General features: G+C 47.6%; 1 protein-coding gene across 1 annotated transcript in view; it reads left to right on the top strand.

Moving 5' to 3' along the window:
• The window catches only part of LOC126532025 (disintegrin and metalloproteinase domain-containing protein 10-like), a 30,044-nt gene that overhangs the window by 2,965 nt on the left and 9,752 nt on the right, over positions 1-17,327 (top strand). The window contains exons 2-4 of the mRNA XM_050179725.3: positions 1,863-2,019; positions 12,397-12,495; positions 16,522-16,712. Of these exons, the coding sequence (XP_050035682.3) occupies positions 1,863-2,019; positions 12,397-12,495; positions 16,522-16,712 (447 nt within the window). The remainder of the gene's footprint in view (positions 1-1,862; positions 2,020-12,396; positions 12,496-16,521; positions 16,713-17,327) is intronic.

Here is a 17,327-nt window from a genome sequence, read left to right as displayed (position 1 = left end):
CTTAGATTTAGGTACACGTTAAAGAACCCCAGCTGGTCGAAATTTCCGGAGTCCTTCATTACGGCGTGCCTCATAATCAGGAATTGTTTTTGGCACGTAAAACCCCATAATTTTATTCCGTATTGTATATTTATGTATTTGTAACTAAGTATTATGTAATTGCATAATCAGGTACTGCCTTGCATCTTCTGAATTTTATTCTTATCCTTATTTATTAATTCGTGCTCGTGAAAACTTTTGTTTACTACAAAGATCCCTCCAACGGCCTTATGGTTCCGGGGTCCCACCTTTATATGGCGGTTTTTACTCTATCCGGTACCTAAGACTAACTGATTGATTGATTGACTGATTTGACTTGCAGACTTCAGTCTTTGCCCACGAATCATCCATAACATTCCTTGCACTACTTCCAAATGTAAACGCGGGGCATCATTTAGTTCTCATGGAACACCGGAAAAACACGTTTATGCCGTTTTTCGAGCGCTTTCAGTCGCTGTGACAGCTTCGTTGTAAATGTCACGGGGTATTACGCCTCAGAGCTACGTACGGCCTCACTTTCGTAACTATTTCTTTCTTTGCCTATTCTTTTCGGCTCATGTCAGTGACTCGCACGATGTCCTTGTCCCGCGATTAACCCTGGGTACGATAGATGATATGAAAAGAGTAGATCGAAAGAAAGGAACATTTAGCGAAAACATCGGTTATACCGAAGGGTCTTGTTAAATTTGGCAGTTGGTGTAATTAGATAGAAATAGGCATTGTCAATATATATTGCTTTAGTTGAAGTATAATTGTTATCTTTTGTTTCTCATAAATCAATAAAATCAAACGGTATTACAATGTGCGTGAGGAAGCCAACAAAACATTATAAAAGAGTTACGGATTATGATGATTCGTGCCGGGCAGCCAAATTGCGCCAATAAAACAGCTGCTCTATGCACTTTAAACACCGTAAAAGAGTTACGACATGAAATGCAGGGGTGCAATTAATGCAGAGTATGCAGCCGTGGCTGAAGATAGCGTTCTATGTTCCGCGTGTCACAAAGATCCAAATTTCTCCAAGTGTGAAGGCGTTTGGATGTGTCTACAGTGAGGGTAGTGGGATGCCCTCACACGCTTTTACACAGGGACTCGGGCTCAATTCGAATAGGTATGTGGAGCTGCTGTACATTTCTTGTGAAGCCTTGTGTGTAGGAGGCCTGCCGGACGGTGCTACGTGTGACATCAAGACTCGGCATTCTGTCATACCACTGGGAAAATTGAGAAGTGGTTGTACGAAAATTTTTACGATTTCACCGGCCCAAAATTGCCGTGATTACAATCCTATAAATTATTATGTGCGGGGCGAGCTTGAGGAGCTAGCCAACCGCCAATGCCAGCAACACCAAGACCCCGCTGATCGACAAGATTCAGGGGGGGTGGGGTGGGGCTTGCGGGTCGCCCTCGGGACACCGTGAAGGTCGCATGTGCCAGATTTCGGAGCCGCCTTAAGGCATTTGTGGATGCTGCGTGTGGCTTCTTTGAGTAATGTCACTTTGAAATCTTTTCACCTTTATGTCCCTTTCGCGCGTGACCAATAACTTTTGTTTTGCTGAACTTATGGCTTCTTTTTCGTCTTTTTCCTGAAAGTACGAAATTTACCCGGACACCCTGTATTAGTAGACTAACTCGCTGAAAAAAAAAAAGGGAGGCAGGAAGACGAAGAGACATAACTAATCACAAATCACGCTTTTGTGCATAGCCGTGTCTCCCGCCTTTTTTTTTTGGCGAGTTATAATAAATTAAGAAGAAGATGGCCGCTATTCACGAGTCTTTGGTAAACATTCTCTCACTCGTTCTTGCTTCCGGAAACACGCGTACAGCTGACAGCGGGCCGATCTGCGGCAATGGCCTACGCGAAGGGGACGAGCAGTGCGATTGCGGCTACACCGAGGCCCAATGCCAAGAGAAGTGCTGCTACGTCCGCAGAAATACCGTCAATGCGCAAGGGTGCACCCTCAAGTCGGGCGCCGATTGCAGGTGAGGTCCCGTTGGCGAACAGAGTTGCCACTCCATGTCTCTCCAGTCTGGCGTTTTGCCCATGCCAAAGTGAATGTACGGTATCACTCCTGGTGCTTTCTAAACCACATATGTAAACCACGCTCCAACTGGCTGAAACGATCGTACTGGCACGTCCGCTGTCACGGCAATTTACACTGGAAGCCTGAAGGGCCTGCAGATGATTATTTCGCCAATATATATATCTGCGTTAGGCGTCATGTGACTCCACTTTCTTGCCGGTTTGTAGCAAGAATAAATACCAACTGCAAATAATGATTCACAGACTTAGAGGGACCAGCCTTTGTATATCATCCGACGTTTCTTTTTTTAAGAAGAAGAAGCTTCAGCTTGAACCTTTCGTATTTAAAATTCGTGTGCGGCACATATTCTCGAGTTAGTAAACTACTGAACCAATCTGAGGACGTTAGGTACACGCGAAAAAAAGCTGTATTCTATATCGTAGCACTTTCCCGCAGCAAGGGAAATAGAACAGTCGCCTTGGTTTAAATAAAATTGCGCAGAAACCATCGATGATGATTGTTAACGCAATTGGATTGCCGAAAGCTTCTAGAAAGCTATTCACTTTCATAAAATACTGATGCGCTTGCAGACGTATATTTGTTGCAGTGAAGTTATTTAGGTGGCGTTTGTTGTTTCATGCATTTCGTAATTCTGTGCAGAACGGAGTCGTTAACCGGTGGTATTATAGCGTTGTAGTGGTGGCTACAACACGGATACAACGGGTAACTCTCAGCTATACAACGCTATACAACGAGCTACAACGGGTAACTGCCATATAAGCCGATTAGTCATATGGGGTGTCTCCAGCGGAGTGAACGCCGGTGCGGAAGGCGACTGCTAAACTTCTGTCCGACCGCCGTAGCCTTCTCACAGAGGGAGAGGGCGGCGCGAGAAGAGTGGGGTTGTCCCCGAACGCGACATCGCAGCATCGAAACCTTCTGATGCTCTCGCGCGGCAGCACGTGAGAGCTGTAATAGTCAAACAACTAGTACTTATTCAAATAGCTATGATAGTTGGCGTTTGGCGACGAATGCGCTCCGCAATTCACTGGCGCGAGAACACGCGCCCTTTGTATCGGCGCCTTCGCATTAGCAGTGACGAAACGAAAATGGGTGAAAGAACCATATAAAGACATTTGCTTTAGTAATAATACGGCGCTTCAATATTAAGAAGAATCTTACATGTACAGATACGTGAAGCATCGCAACACGCACGAACCATTGTAACGAGTGGGCAGGTACCCAGGTCCAGAAGTGATTAGTTTGGTCATACCGTGAGTAGCCAATGCTTTTCTGCACTCCCAGTAAAAACATGTACCCGCATAATATTTCTACTTGCATATATCTACATACACGTATATTTACAGGCTAATTATAGCGACCACATCCCTCAACACTCTATAGCTACTTGGTGCACTAATTGGTAGATGTCAATTAACATAAAAAAATCTGTGACCGTGACCGTAACAAGGAAAACAAGATCATCTAACTTTACACATGAGATTAACGGCATACTGCTAACTAAAGTACACCGCATAAATAACTAGGAGTTACACTAACCTCAGACCTCAGGTGGGATAAACATATTACGAATATCACCGCAGGAGCGTTACACAAAATATTCTTCCTCAAAAGAAGCCTTGCGCTCTCTGCCGCATCAACGAAGCTACTGGCCTACACAACGTTCGTTAGAACAGTTCTCAAATACGTAAACACGGTCTGGTTTCCTCATTCAATGACTCACATGACAAAATTAGAAGCAATACCAAAGCAAGGCTATAAGGTTCATTCGCAATAAATATAAACGCGCTGACACACCGACTGATCTACTAACGCAGTCTGGATTGCAAACGCTATCTACCAGAGCAAAACAGGCTCGTCTGAAGTTCTTGTTTTAGCTACTAAAAATAACTAAAATAACAAACATGCGTGCACTTTAACAGAATACACATGCAGCAACGACACTTTTAAGTATTCCTTCTTTCGCTTCACAGTAGCTGAATGGAACCGACTTAATCCTGCTATAACCAACATCGAATCATTATCAGGATTTAACTCACAGGTAGAAGTAGCAGTGCATAAATAAAGTTCTTTATCATCGCGTGAATCATCGTCACAGATTTTGCATTGTTTTTATTTTTTATGTTTAATTAGTTGCTGTTATGTCAACATATACCATACTATGCTACCAAATTAAATTATTATTATATAATACTGCATTATTCGGAGTCCTAAGATGGTTGTTGTAACTGCCATTTTCCTGCTAATTTCTTGCCTAGATTTTTCTTCTCAAATCTTTCTCTCTCTAAGTGTTATCTGTTATTAGCGCACCTCTTCACCATACTGTACAATTTCGTGGCGCGTTAAGGGTTATATTACCGTTCGTTCGTATTTCATGTATAAATGGTTACCTGCGTGCTCTACAATGCTAGTTCCTTTCTTTTTTTTGAGTATCATGTTAGTTATACCTTGTGGGAACCTTCATTTGTATTCCTAAACTCGGCGTACTTTTTTTATTACTGTCCTTGGACCATTGCTTTTCTTTTTCTTCCTTTCCTTTTTTTTATTTAGCTGTTATACCTAGATATTCGTTAACCGTGTTTTATACTTATATCATGCATACTGATATACATGAATATATACTGTATTACCCAACTGCCACGCCCTCGAACGAGAGTAGCGGTATTGCAAATAAATAAATAAACAAAAATATATTTACTTTGCAATAACAGACGATACCTTAAAAGACATTAAGGAATCGTAATGAACTTCGTCATTGTAGATTTAAATTGTGGTTGCTCATAATGCTAGCCGCATAGGCAGGCGAAATCTGCTGACCAGCCAGAGCAAGCACGGAGGCTTTTCAAGATAGCGTTCTGTCGATGGCAGTCTTGCGTGCACTTTCTACCAACACGTCATTCATGATTTTGTACGTGCAGTATAACAATGGGTTTGGAGTGGAAGTGGCAATGCCAGTATCAAGCAGACATGATTTACTATTTTGTTTGCTCATATGCTTCGTTTATATCAAGTACGAAGTATTGCATGTGCGATACGTTAAATTGTACTCTGTGTTCATACCACAGTTTACGCGTGCCTACAGGTGAATAAATTTTCTTGTGATCCCTCTTCTTTCTTTCTTTTTAACGCGTTAGTATTAGGAGGGTCAAAGCGGGAAAAAAGTCGCAGTGTCGCCCGAAAGACGAAGCATCGATCGCGATAGCAAATTAGTACACAGCCATAATAAGTAAGCATAGTAGCTTTAGCTGCCATATAAACTTGTGAACACTCGCTTACTAACTAAATTAAGAAGCATGGTGCCAGCACGCACAGAGCAAACATGCACACATCCCGCTCGATGACCGCGTACACTCGCTGTCAAAACGCTGGTGTGAGGAAGTGCGGCAGCAGAAGCGAGCGAAGTGACATTCGTGCTGTCTATCATTTCAACGCAAACTGAGTGGTGACAAAACTGCCCAGACAAAGCTGCGAGCCGTCGGCCCACCTAGACTCTACTTGCAAAGCAGATCGCTTTCAAGCCATACGCAGTTGCTACAGCAGTATGACACCCCCCCCCCCCCCCCTACCTACCCTCCCTGCGGTTCCTTGCGCGCGACAGAAGACGGCGCGCTTCTTCCCCGATTTACTCCCTTGCGCATGCGAGATTGAGCCGCGATCGTCGGATCACCCTCGCAGGCACATACAGCATAAGCGCATACAGCATACAGCGCACGGCGATGCTGTTATCGCCCTTGGTCTTTATACAGATCACGGTGACGGCGACGGCAAAAATGTGCCTGGAGTGCCCTACTTTCAACGCACTCGTCTCGAACTCATCCGCGACATCCGGAATGGCTCGGCTGGGCAAGTACTTGCCCCGTTTCTTTGGACATCGGCCAAACTATCCGAGCAGCTGAACTCAAATGGCAGAGGATTGTGGTCGCTGCCCAGGCTGTATAAACCTTCTTCGTCGATTTCCATCTTCCTAAGAAGGTTGTTAAGGTCTGTTGATACGAGGGCATAATCGATGGATGTCGAGCTGCCACGGGCACTCCAGCTTACCTGGCCACGACAGTGTGGTTTCAGATTCGCCACAACCAAGGTGAGGAAACTCCTTATACCTCCCTTGGGGAAACTCGGCCCCATGTCGATACGCGGCGGCAGCACCGCTTCCACCACTGGCGGTTGCCGGATATCCAACTGGAAATAATTCACAAACAAAACAATGCCTCCACGACGTCACTGATGAGGTACTAAGGCATAGGGAGAGGGCGCGCCGCCGCGATAAGGAGGCTTGCCGCGAAGCCCTCCTTCCGCACTTCGCGTGCATGCGGGCTGTGTTCGGCGTCATGGCTCAAATCGCGGAGCAGAACCCGCTGAAGTGTGATGTGTTTACGAAGCGCGTCTTTTTTGCCGCATTTACCTTGGAAGCTTCTATTCATTATTTAAGGCACTGGGACAGCACTCGTACGCACCAGTGCCAAGCAATTATAATGAAAAATATTTATATAGCAAACCGTCGTTAACTACCAATATTCGCAGGTAATATATTACATTTCGTCATTTCGTGAAAGTAGTCGCTTTGAAATTCCCAACTTGTGGTTATGTTTAGGGCGACATGTTCAACTAGTCCACATATATAGTGGGGGGGGGGGGATAAAGAAAATAAGTTCTTGGCACCATCAATCGTTAATTTTGCTCGTGTGTTGTCAAGTAAATCAACTAAAGCTGGCCGATTTCTCAGTCATCCAAAGCTCAACACAAGTAAAAGTCGAACGCTTTTCTTTTATTCACACATTCCGTTCAGGAAAAAGACTGACCTCCACGCAGTGCGAAAGTGTCAATCTGCAGAAGCAATTTTCATTCCCAACTGAAATTTATACATAATGAGCGAACATAGGTTCCAGAAGATTCAAATCAATGCGAAAATTAACCATCACGGGCTGGTCACACGGAACTTGACTGTCAGGTATGTCATGACGGCGACACATTTTGTGGCTTACAGAAAGAAGGTACAGTACAATACATGTATTTCATTGGCAGCATGAGAAGCAAGGACCCACAGTATTTTAAACTGGCCACATGCATCTGCATGAACAGGACGTAGCTTATAACCGCTCTTATTATTTGAAGTACATGCCGAATGCGGGAGCCTATTCCTATAGCGCTTACAAGCGCATATAATCTGCCTGTCGTCATACTTTGCGTCATATCCATATATACAGAAAAGCGCGGCGAGTATTAGGACACTAATTTGACACAACAGCAACGCAAGGAACCAACCATCGCAAGAGGAATAACCAGTTCGTACTTAATTAGCATTAAATAGGCTATACTTGCATTACTGGTATTATTAAAAACGTTTTGCCAGTAAAACAATTAACATTGCGCCTCGTCTGTAATAGAGGTGCTCAAAAACTTGCATGCACCGAAGCTGAGCCTAAAGCAAGGCAACTGAGCAATAAAAACAAACTCGCACTCAAGTTCTTCAGCACAAGTATTTCACCGACAGCAGATGGGCTGCCATCATGACGAATGGGTAGAGTAATACTGCTCCTATTTCAGCCGACTCAGGCTTGCACAAAACTGGTTTACTCATGCAAAATGAATACCTACTCAGAAAATAAAGTGAAATACCTGTGCTTACCTACTGTCAATAGGAAACCTGAAAAACTTTGCAGAACTGGAATTCTCGTTGTTAGAACACCACAGAGCCGCGCAACACATGCGATCCCCCGTTTAGCCATCTTCGTCTGACGCTTGGTTGTCCTGGTTTCTTGTGTCTTCCGTTCGTCGCACGCCTGATCAAGCTTCTCTGTCTTATCTTTCCCATCTTCATACTTGGGACGGCAACCGATGCAGTGGACCAAGCGTGATCTGACTTGTGATATCGCTGAGCGAGTGGCAAGGGTGAGCGGAGGTGAACTTGGCGGACGCAAAAAGACAACCACTTCCCACGCTTCGGCCGATTTAAAATTCACAAAAACACAAGTAAAAAAAATAAGTAAGGATGTCCGGCAACCGCTTGGAGCGCGCATGCTCCTTGAAACCGAAACTAGCATTGACCTTCAGGGGGTTGCCACAACTAATTCCATCTCTTCGGTCATTCGAAACAAGAGGTGTCCGTTTCCATCTGTGAACCCATCCAGTTCACTTATGTGCCTATTAAAGTCTCCCACAGTGAGAATCTCTCTATCTGCCGCCAACTTTATTGCCTCTCTGAGGATGCACTACACCAGCTGAGTATTGGCAGTGTGTTGTTTGCTGCCGACGGACACATACACCACACACACAGTGGTAGGCCTGCCCAGTGCCTCCCCCAGGGCCCACATATGATCCACAATGTCATCAGCACTTTGCCACTGCATATTCTGACGCCACAGTTGTCCAACGCCGCTGCACTTAAGGTCATCTCCATTTCGATTCTTGCCTGCCCAATGTCATCTAAGATGCGCAGGGGGATGCTCCAGATTGCGGAGGTGTGTTTCTGAAACTGCATAGAGAGATATATCTTCTGCATTTAGAGCATTATGCAACTCTATGCACTTCTGTTCCTGGCGGGCACCATTCATATTCATCAAACCGATTCTGAAGCTCCGTTTCCGGTGGCAAAGGCCATGGCGTCCAGTTATGGCCACTACTTGTCGTAGTGGAGAGTCGTACTTGCTTGAGCCGCAATCTTCGCCCTGCCATTTGGAGGATTAACTGTCCAAGAGTCGCCATAAATGTGGGTACTTCTGACGTATTCATCCACAATTGGTGATGGGCAGCGTGTGTTGGACGAAGGCCTAAAAAAGCGCATAGTCTATGGCCCAGACGCTGTCTCATTTCTTCCGCCGTGGTCTGGCCGTGCACCAGGCCCTGGTGGCGGACTTGAGCCATGTGTGGTGCCCTGACAAATTCCACACGCGGACCCAGTTCTGTGCACGCTCGTTTCAAGTGATCGTTAAACTGTTTACACTTCCCAAACACGGCGTTTTCGCCCGACACTTCAGGTATCTCATATAACACAAAGAGTTGCTTCTCTGCTCTCTTTTTCCAGGTCGGAATTGTACTACTGAGTTTATGTGCCGTCTGTTCTATAGGTACACTGCTTTGCATAATGCCTTGGAGGCCAGCATGGATGATGATAATCGCCTCTGGGGCACTCCAAATATCAGTCGCCGCATCCGCCTCTGTCATAACTTCCTGTAAAGCAGAATCTCTCTTTGTAGGGAATTTCACAAGCCTGCTCCTCTTTGAAATACGATAAACTGCATAGTTAATTCAATACGCGTTTCCGTCGCCGAACACAAACGCAAGCCGAGGTGCCGTTGCCTGCGGGCAAGCCACATTGTTAGTGCTCGCTTGGGAAGGAACAGGATTTTCGGGAGTCATCACAGTAGACAGCCTCAGGCACAACTGCATGCTTTCGTTTCTTCATGTTTAATTGAGCCTTCCACCCCGGGTCATTCATAGGATCGCGACTTTCCTTTTCTTTCCTTTCTGGGATATCGAGGGTCCGGCTCTTGTTCATGTTTATGCTGTGTGTACTCTCCTCCAGAGTTTCAGCTGTCGAAGATCCCAGCACACTATTCTGTGCAGATCCCATAATTGCCGTCGCCGGGGCCTTGTCGGTCGGTGTGCGGTCGCACCGTCCGGTAGTATCATGGCTGAGGAGAGGAAAGCCCGTCGTAGCTCTCCCATTTGATTCTCTAGAGCAACTCACTTGTACTTTTCTTTGGTGAGCTCCGTGAGCAGTGCCCGCATTTCAGTGGCAGCTTTGTCACTTTCTTCCTTACATCTTGCCTTTACGTGCTCCAAGACTAGGTGCCGTCTCATGCTTCATAAGTAGCGCGAAGTCGTTCCTCAACATCCCAAGTGCTTCGAATTTGTGGCGCATGTACGACGCCACAGTCTCTGCCTCTTCGACAGTCTCGAATGGTGTGTTCGTAAGCTTGAGCCAATCTTCGCATCCCGAACACATCATCGACCCAAAAATGGGAGCATCTTCAGCAGGCGCTTCGCGCGCAGCCACCCCCCCCCCCCCCTCCTCCACCCTCGTTCGCTGCATGGTTTTCACGTTTGGAGGATGGATGGATGGATGGATGCCATGAGCATCCCCTTTGGAACGGGGTGGTGTGTCGCGCCACCAAGCTCTTGTTATTACATTGCCTAATGTCCTACCTATCTTAAAAAAGAAAAAGAAAGAACTAAAATAAACCCACGATGAATTCCCATAGCCAAACTTTCTGAACGCCAATTGTGAACTTTGGTGAGCTTTGTTTCTGTACGCCTCCGTTGTTCGTCGTTTCTCTACTTCTTCCGCTAATCTTCCAATCATCTCTTACTAATTTCTGTTGTGGACATGTTTACTTTCCCCCTGCTCTCGCTGAACCCAAGGGCTTCAAGGAAGCCAGGGGTGCCTATATCGACCGCTTGGCAGATATCTTCACATTTTAATAAAGCATGTTTCATCGTTTCCCTAGCTCTGCCGCAGCGAGCACATGCTTCTTCTTCCTTCTTGTATCTCGCTTTATAAGTGCTACTTCTAAGGCATCCTGATCTCGCTTCTAAAAGTAAAGAGCTTCCCTTTGAGTTATCATAAATTGTTTGTTTGTTTCCTTATTTCGCTTTTCCTCCTAAGTAGTTACTCATAGCATGTATCTTTTCCGTTGCCGTCACCAATGAGATTATCTCAGCCACTCTGATTTTCCGCTTGAGGATCTTTGTTGCCAGGCTGCTCACCATACAGGTCGTATACTTGCTGGTAAGCTTCCTAGTTCTTTTCCTCCACTGTGAATCGATGTTTTTCCTGTACAAACGTGGACACTCTCCCAGCCGATTTACTTTCTACCATATTCCTGATTATACCTACTTTTAAGGCGTCGAAAAACACCACACGGCACAAGGGGACAACGGGACAGAGCGCAACTCAGAACTACTACGCTTTGAAAAAAAGAAAAAAAAAAACCGACGATGAATTCCCATAACCGAAGTTTCTGAACCCCTCTTGTGAACTTGTTTTTGTTCGCTTCCGTTGTCTATCGTTTCCCTACTTCCACCAATCTTCCAATCGCCTCTTACATCAGTGGCGGAGGCGAGCTCCATCTGGAGCTGTTTAAAGGAACCGGGCGCGCCGCTTTATAGCCTTTCAGATTTGTGCGTGCCGGTGCGCGCAAATCTCGGAGGCCACCGCCCCTTTATGAATGGTAGAAACGCTGTAAAATGGGTCTGAATTTTCTTGAAGCAGCAGGAGCTTGATGTGGGCGAGTTGGGGTAGCATACGTGAAGAAAAATCAGCGCTAAAAAGATGAGAACTAAAAGAACATGTACGACGGTCGTCGTGCATGTTCTCCTTTTAGTCCTCGTCTTTTTAGCGCTGTTTTTTCTTCAGGTATTTTTTTTGAGTTTCCGCGTAGCGCAATTATGTTTTCTCGTGTATTCAAATTACGATCCGACGCTGTCATGTCTGTAGGTTGGATGTAAGTCGTACTTGACGATTTTTCTGACGTATTTTACCTCGAGAAATTCAATTCAATAACTTTCTTGCGCTACATGGAGGGCCTGCGTGGTTGGGTATGCGCGGTTCGAAATGTTTTTGCCGGGACGATGTCCGACGCGGGACGCAGACGCCTGATTTTCTGCGACCTGGGGCCCGTAACGCTATCGCGTTAGAAACAGAGCCATCAGCGTTCGTAGCTTGAAATTTATTCTCTGTTCCGCTCAGGGCACCGTACTCACGACGGTGGGGTGTGGACACAAATGTTTGTGCATATAATGCTTAAGCAAGCGCCTCTTCTATGTTCAAAAAGAGGAGGCGATGCTCAAGCATTCACCGGAAAAGTAGAACGCTGCCCCGCTTGCGCTGTAGGGTGCGCCCACTTCGCTTCTTAGCTTTTGCATTCAAACGGACTGCGCGTCTCTAATGTCTCAACTGCATCACGGCATCACGGTATCGGTATCCTCGCGTGCTGTCGACGCGGGATCATCGTACCGGTATTGCCGTCGTGCTGTCACGGTATCGACGACATCGATACCATGACAGCACGATGACGGCGACAGCGCGAACGCGCCTCGAGTGTCCGTATAATTGTTATCGCACTGCCAGCTGCAATACGGTGTAAGTGTTCGAAAGGGCCCCAAGAATGCACGGCTGCGCCGACATGCGAATAACTGGAGAAGTAAACGCAATCACAATTACTGGTATTCGTGACACCACTTTTTCGCATGTCGGCGCCGCGGCCGTGCAGCCCTGGGGGGCCCTCTTGAACACATGCACCGGGTCGCAGTTCATGTTGCACGTGAGTGTATACGTTGTGCCTTGCGCGTGCTTTGCACGTTCTCTGTCCTGCAGTCCGTCGGCGGGACCGTGCTGCGACAGTGACTGCAACCTGCATCCCTCTGACGTGCTCTGCCGTCCTGCAACCGAGTGCCGAGAGGCAGTGTTCTGCTCGTATCCTTTCTTCTATATTTATAAGAGAAGAGCTGCTGGCTCTGCGCTGGAGGCACTGGCAGTGCACTCGCAGTATAATTATGCACAGCAGGTGTTCCTAGAAAGGTTACTAGGTGCAAGTGTGACGCCGTAGTCGATCAACCGCCGTGGTACCAAACTTAACACAATCTAATGTCAAAACTAACACTGTGTCAAGAGGCGTTATAGTTCGATTGCTAAAACGCTCAGATAGCAGAGCACCGCAGCGAGAGGACACAGAGCTTCGGCGACACAGGCACAAGCCTTCCAAGCACTCGTCGTCGTCGTCTTTCTTTAAGCAGTGCCTACTGCTCATTCTTCTTCAGTACAATTGCCTCCCCGGGGAAGAGGGGCCATCTCGGCGACCTACGAGCAAGATAGCACAGGTGGGTCAAAGTACGGCTTGAGTCGCTGAACGTGCACGATTTCGCGCCTTCGGCGGCGCTTATCGAAAGGCGGTTCAAGGGGTTCTACCATATAGTTCACAGGAGACGTTTGACTGATGACACGGTAGGGACCCTGGTACTTGGACACAAGCTTGGGTGAAAGTCCAGGGCTGGTAGCGGGAACCCAGAGCCAGACTAGTGAGTCAGGGGCATAGGGTGCCGGAGAAGAGGGAATATCCCGAAGGTGTCCATTGTGCAGGAAGGCTCGCGTCCGTAAAGAAGAAAGAACGGCGAAAATCCTGTAGTGGTCTGTGTGGCGGTATTGTAAGCGTACGTTACGAAGGGGAGAATTCGGTTCCAATTGGTTTGGTCAGATGCGACGTACATGGCTAACATATCGCCAAGAGTGCGGAACTGGTGGCGAATAGCGGGATTGGGAGTCAGTAGTATTCCCTTGACATCTCGCAGTATCAGGAGGATACCAACCCCGCCGGCGGCAGAACCATGCCACGTGGCCAGCAAAGCCACACGCGAAGCAGATCGGCCGGTTGTCTTGGGTACGCCAGGGATTATTAACAGAGGGCGTAGGTAGCGGTGCACTGTTTTGAGCTGGGCGTAGGGGCTGCGGAGGCGCGCAGAAGCCGCTTCTGGGCAAGTAGTTCGCAGCTGGAGAAGGCGAGGCGTAGAAGGCGCTTGTGGGGGTGTAATGCGCAACTTCAGGCGGTGGTCTTGGCCTGGCAACGACGGCAGCGTACGTGAGCGGAACCGGCGCTGAGGGTGGATGATTAGCGGGAGGTAGTGCGTCGCTGACTTGTTCGTGTATGACGCGTCGGAGTTCCGGGGACAAAGAGGACTCAGACGACTGGGTAGCAGGCAGCAGTGACAGCTGGCGCGCGACTTCTTCGTGAACGAATTGCTTGATTTGGTCGAGGAACGAAGAGTGGGCGGGAGCAGCACTGGAAGTGCCAGTTAAAGCCGAAATCGTGTCGTCGGGCGCGGCAGCTCGGCGCGTAGTAAGGCGTTGTTTGCGGAGCTCATCGTAGCTCTGGCACAGTGTAATCACATCGTCAATCGTTTGAGGATTTTTCGCCAAGAGCATTTGGAAGGCGTCATCCTCTATGCCCTTCATAACATTCTTGATCTTTTCAGAGTCGGGCATGGCGGGATTAATGCGCCGGCAAAGGTCAACTACGTCCTCAATGTAGCTTGTGAAGTTTTCACCCGTTTGCTGAGCGCGACTACGCAAGCGTTGTTCTGCGCGAAGCTTGCGCACAGCAGGGCGACCGAAGACTTCTTTGAAAGAATGGGTAAATGCTGTCCAGGTGGAGAGGTTGGATTCGTGATTCCGGAACCAGAGATTAGCGACTCCAGAAAGATAGAAGACGACGTTAGTCAGTTTAGCTTTGTCATCCCATTTGTTATGCGCACTCACGCGATCGTATGACGACAGCCAATCCTCCACGTCATGGTCGTCGTTGCCGCTGAAGACCGGAGGATCTCGTTGGCGTAGAGCACCGGAGCAGGCGACAGGCGATGCCAGGGGGGGATCGGGCTGCGCGGCGTCCTGAGGCATGGCAGAAACGGTAGGGAGCGTCCGGCTGCGGAGTTCCAGGTTTGGGAAGGGCCCAGCACGTCCACCAAATGTCAAGAGGCGTTATAGTTCGATCGCTAAAACGCTCAGATAGCAGAGCTGAGCAGATAGCAAGCCTTCCAAGCACTCGTCGTCGTCGTCTTTTTTTAAGCAGTGCCTACTGCTCATTCTTCTTCAGTACAACTGATTTGTTTTGACCTCGTCAGAGACTCGTTCTTTGCTCTTTGCAGTAAGTCAATTGCCATCAAACCGTATTTACGCTAATCAACAGGTGCCTGGACTCTTACGGTTCTGTAAATGGCAGCGATTAGATAATTGAAAGCGGACAAATTCGATATGCCATTTCGTATCGTACGTGAATTTGTTACGTTGTTCACAAGGGTTCAGCAAAAGCTGTATTTCCATATGACTAAATTTTCTGAGTTTCATGTGTAACATATCAATTTCGTCCGCTTTAGATGTACTATTAGATGCAATCCACAGAGCTGTGATATCATTTTCGATTGCTTAGTTACAGAGTTGTAAACTTGATATCTCTTTTTCTGACAATTTCTCATTTTTGCTAATTTTTAATACAATATTGAAGGCCTAAATCGAAAATTCGGAACTAGCAGTCACTAGAATTAAGCTTTCTTTTAAATGCAACAAACCTCGCCAAATTTGGTGCTGTGGTTGCCGAGAAAGACGAATTCTCCTCTTACATGTATTTAGATAGGAGCACCCGCACTAAAGCTTCCTCTTAACGGGCTCATATTCCATGCAGAGAGCAAAAGATCCGAGGACACTTAAGCACTTATGAGTTGTGAATGAATGCGAAAGCATTAATGTCCAATTGAATGCCGCTGAGTGGTCCTTCCAGTTTTGCGCTGCGAGTGATATTTTCGACTTTAGCTGCGTGGTATGTTACCGAGTACTCCGATTAAATGGGTGCGACTTTTTTTTTTACAGTTTCTACGTTCGCACCGTTATATGTGGTCGAGTACTTTGAACGGCCCCTCACAATGTCTGGCCATTTTGAGCTGACGAGCGCAGAGCATACATTGCATCATAACGATCGTGTCTGCAAAGTATTACGTCGCTACGCGCCGCGGAAAGATATGAAATTTCAAACCGAATGCCGTTTTCCCTTCTCCTCGCGGCTGCCGCGCTCAAAGCCGGGTGGTGACATAGTCGTGCCCCTGCGCCTACGTAGTCGTGTCCGCAGCGTGACGTCGCTCGTGGTGACACGTGACTTCAACAATTATTCAAGACAACATCTGTTATCGGTACGATCTGTTGCTTGAATTGACGAATTGAAGTTTAGAGAAATAATAAAACACACAAACGGAATGTCTGCGTGTTTTTTGTTTTACTTCGCACCGAAGCAAGATAGCTGTACTTCCGCTTCGTCTGCTTCTTCCCACGGTTGTGCGGTCACGTGCGCAGGTACCAAAACTACGCCATTCTCTACCCTGTTCCAGCGCGTGATCATGTTCTGCGATCCGTTTGTTCTGCCTCAGTATTCGTGTAGCACTGAGTTATACCGCTAGTCATGTGTCCTTATTCGCAGTGCGCAAAATCGTGCGTTGCGCGAACGAGACAACAGCTCGCGCTCGACGCCGTCGTCGGAAGTGCGTAACGCCGAAAAAAAAAAAAGCGAGGAGAAAAAAATGAAGGCGGGGCCTGCAACGCCGCATGCCACTGACGTCCTGCGCGACGGGAGACCGAGGAAGCAGCAGCAGCGACCACCAAGGCTGGCAAGCTCGCGCAGCAGTAAGCCCAGTGTGGATGAGAGAAGCACGCCGCGGCGATGCCTGCTCCCCTCATGCAACACATGGCGCGCTATGGAGGGCAGCAGGTGTTTCGTGTTGCCCGCTCTGCTCCGTCGAGGCGCGCTCGTGACGTGGCGTCGCAGCCAATGGGAATTAAGGAGCCGTTTCGCGGCTACAGACGCCGGCTTTCTCGCTCAGTGGGCCATTTGATGCTTTCGCACAAAAAAGTATTAGTCGCATCATCTAATCAGGGAGGCACATTCCTTGACCCGACACGCAGCGGCCAAAATGCTTTCTGCCCCCCAGGAGAACCGAAGCCCAACCTCACCACTTGCAACAAGGGCACGCAGACGTGTATCGACGGCGATTGTGTGGGCTCCATTTGCCTCAAATACGGCATGCGGGAGTGTTACCTGTCGGGAGACGGTTACACGGTCGACGAGAAGTGCCTAATTGCGTGCGAGGACCAAGGTACGTCAAACAATGACTTCTGTTGTGCATAAAGTGTAAATCGTCGCTGATTGCTTGACGAGCTCAGCGGACAACATGAACGACGACAATCGGAAGTAAAGGGAAACGATACACAGCTGTCATTGCCGTGCATGTAATTTTTTTCGGCATAGCGATACACGAGGGCGTGAGCTTTACTTTATTTATTCGTTGTGACTTGCGGCTGACATTACAGACATCGTAACAAAGGTTTGTAGTTCACATAGCACTGCTTGACATAAGCAGATCAGGCGAAAACGCTGGCAGTAATAATTGATATGCCTAAAATTTATACCGTTCCGAAGCAATAACTGGCGTGTGATATACGCCACTGTGGACTTCCGGAATAATTTTGACCACTATAGCTTACCGCTCTCCAGGAGCCGTGCTGCAATTAGTCGCGATCGGGCTCATATTTTGTTTGCTTTATTAAAACATCTCGTCATCCTTCTCTTAATTGCATCCCTTGACTGCCTTGACAGGGCATCCAGTTTGTTTTTAGATTGGCTACCTTTCTGTCATTTTTCTCGCTCTAAATCTAAAAGCGCGAGGGCATTCGCATTACACCCCTCTTGGAATGCCGCCGTCGCGGCAGGG

This window comes from Dermacentor andersoni, chromosome 5 (genome assembly GCF_023375885.2).
Source record: "Dermacentor andersoni chromosome 5, qqDerAnde1_hic_scaffold, whole genome shotgun sequence".
NCBI classification, from domain to species: Eukaryota; Metazoa; Arthropoda; class Arachnida; order Ixodida; family Ixodidae; genus Dermacentor; species Dermacentor andersoni.
Note: the sequence above shows the minus strand (reverse complement) of the source record. Positions and strands in the feature narration are given on the sequence as shown.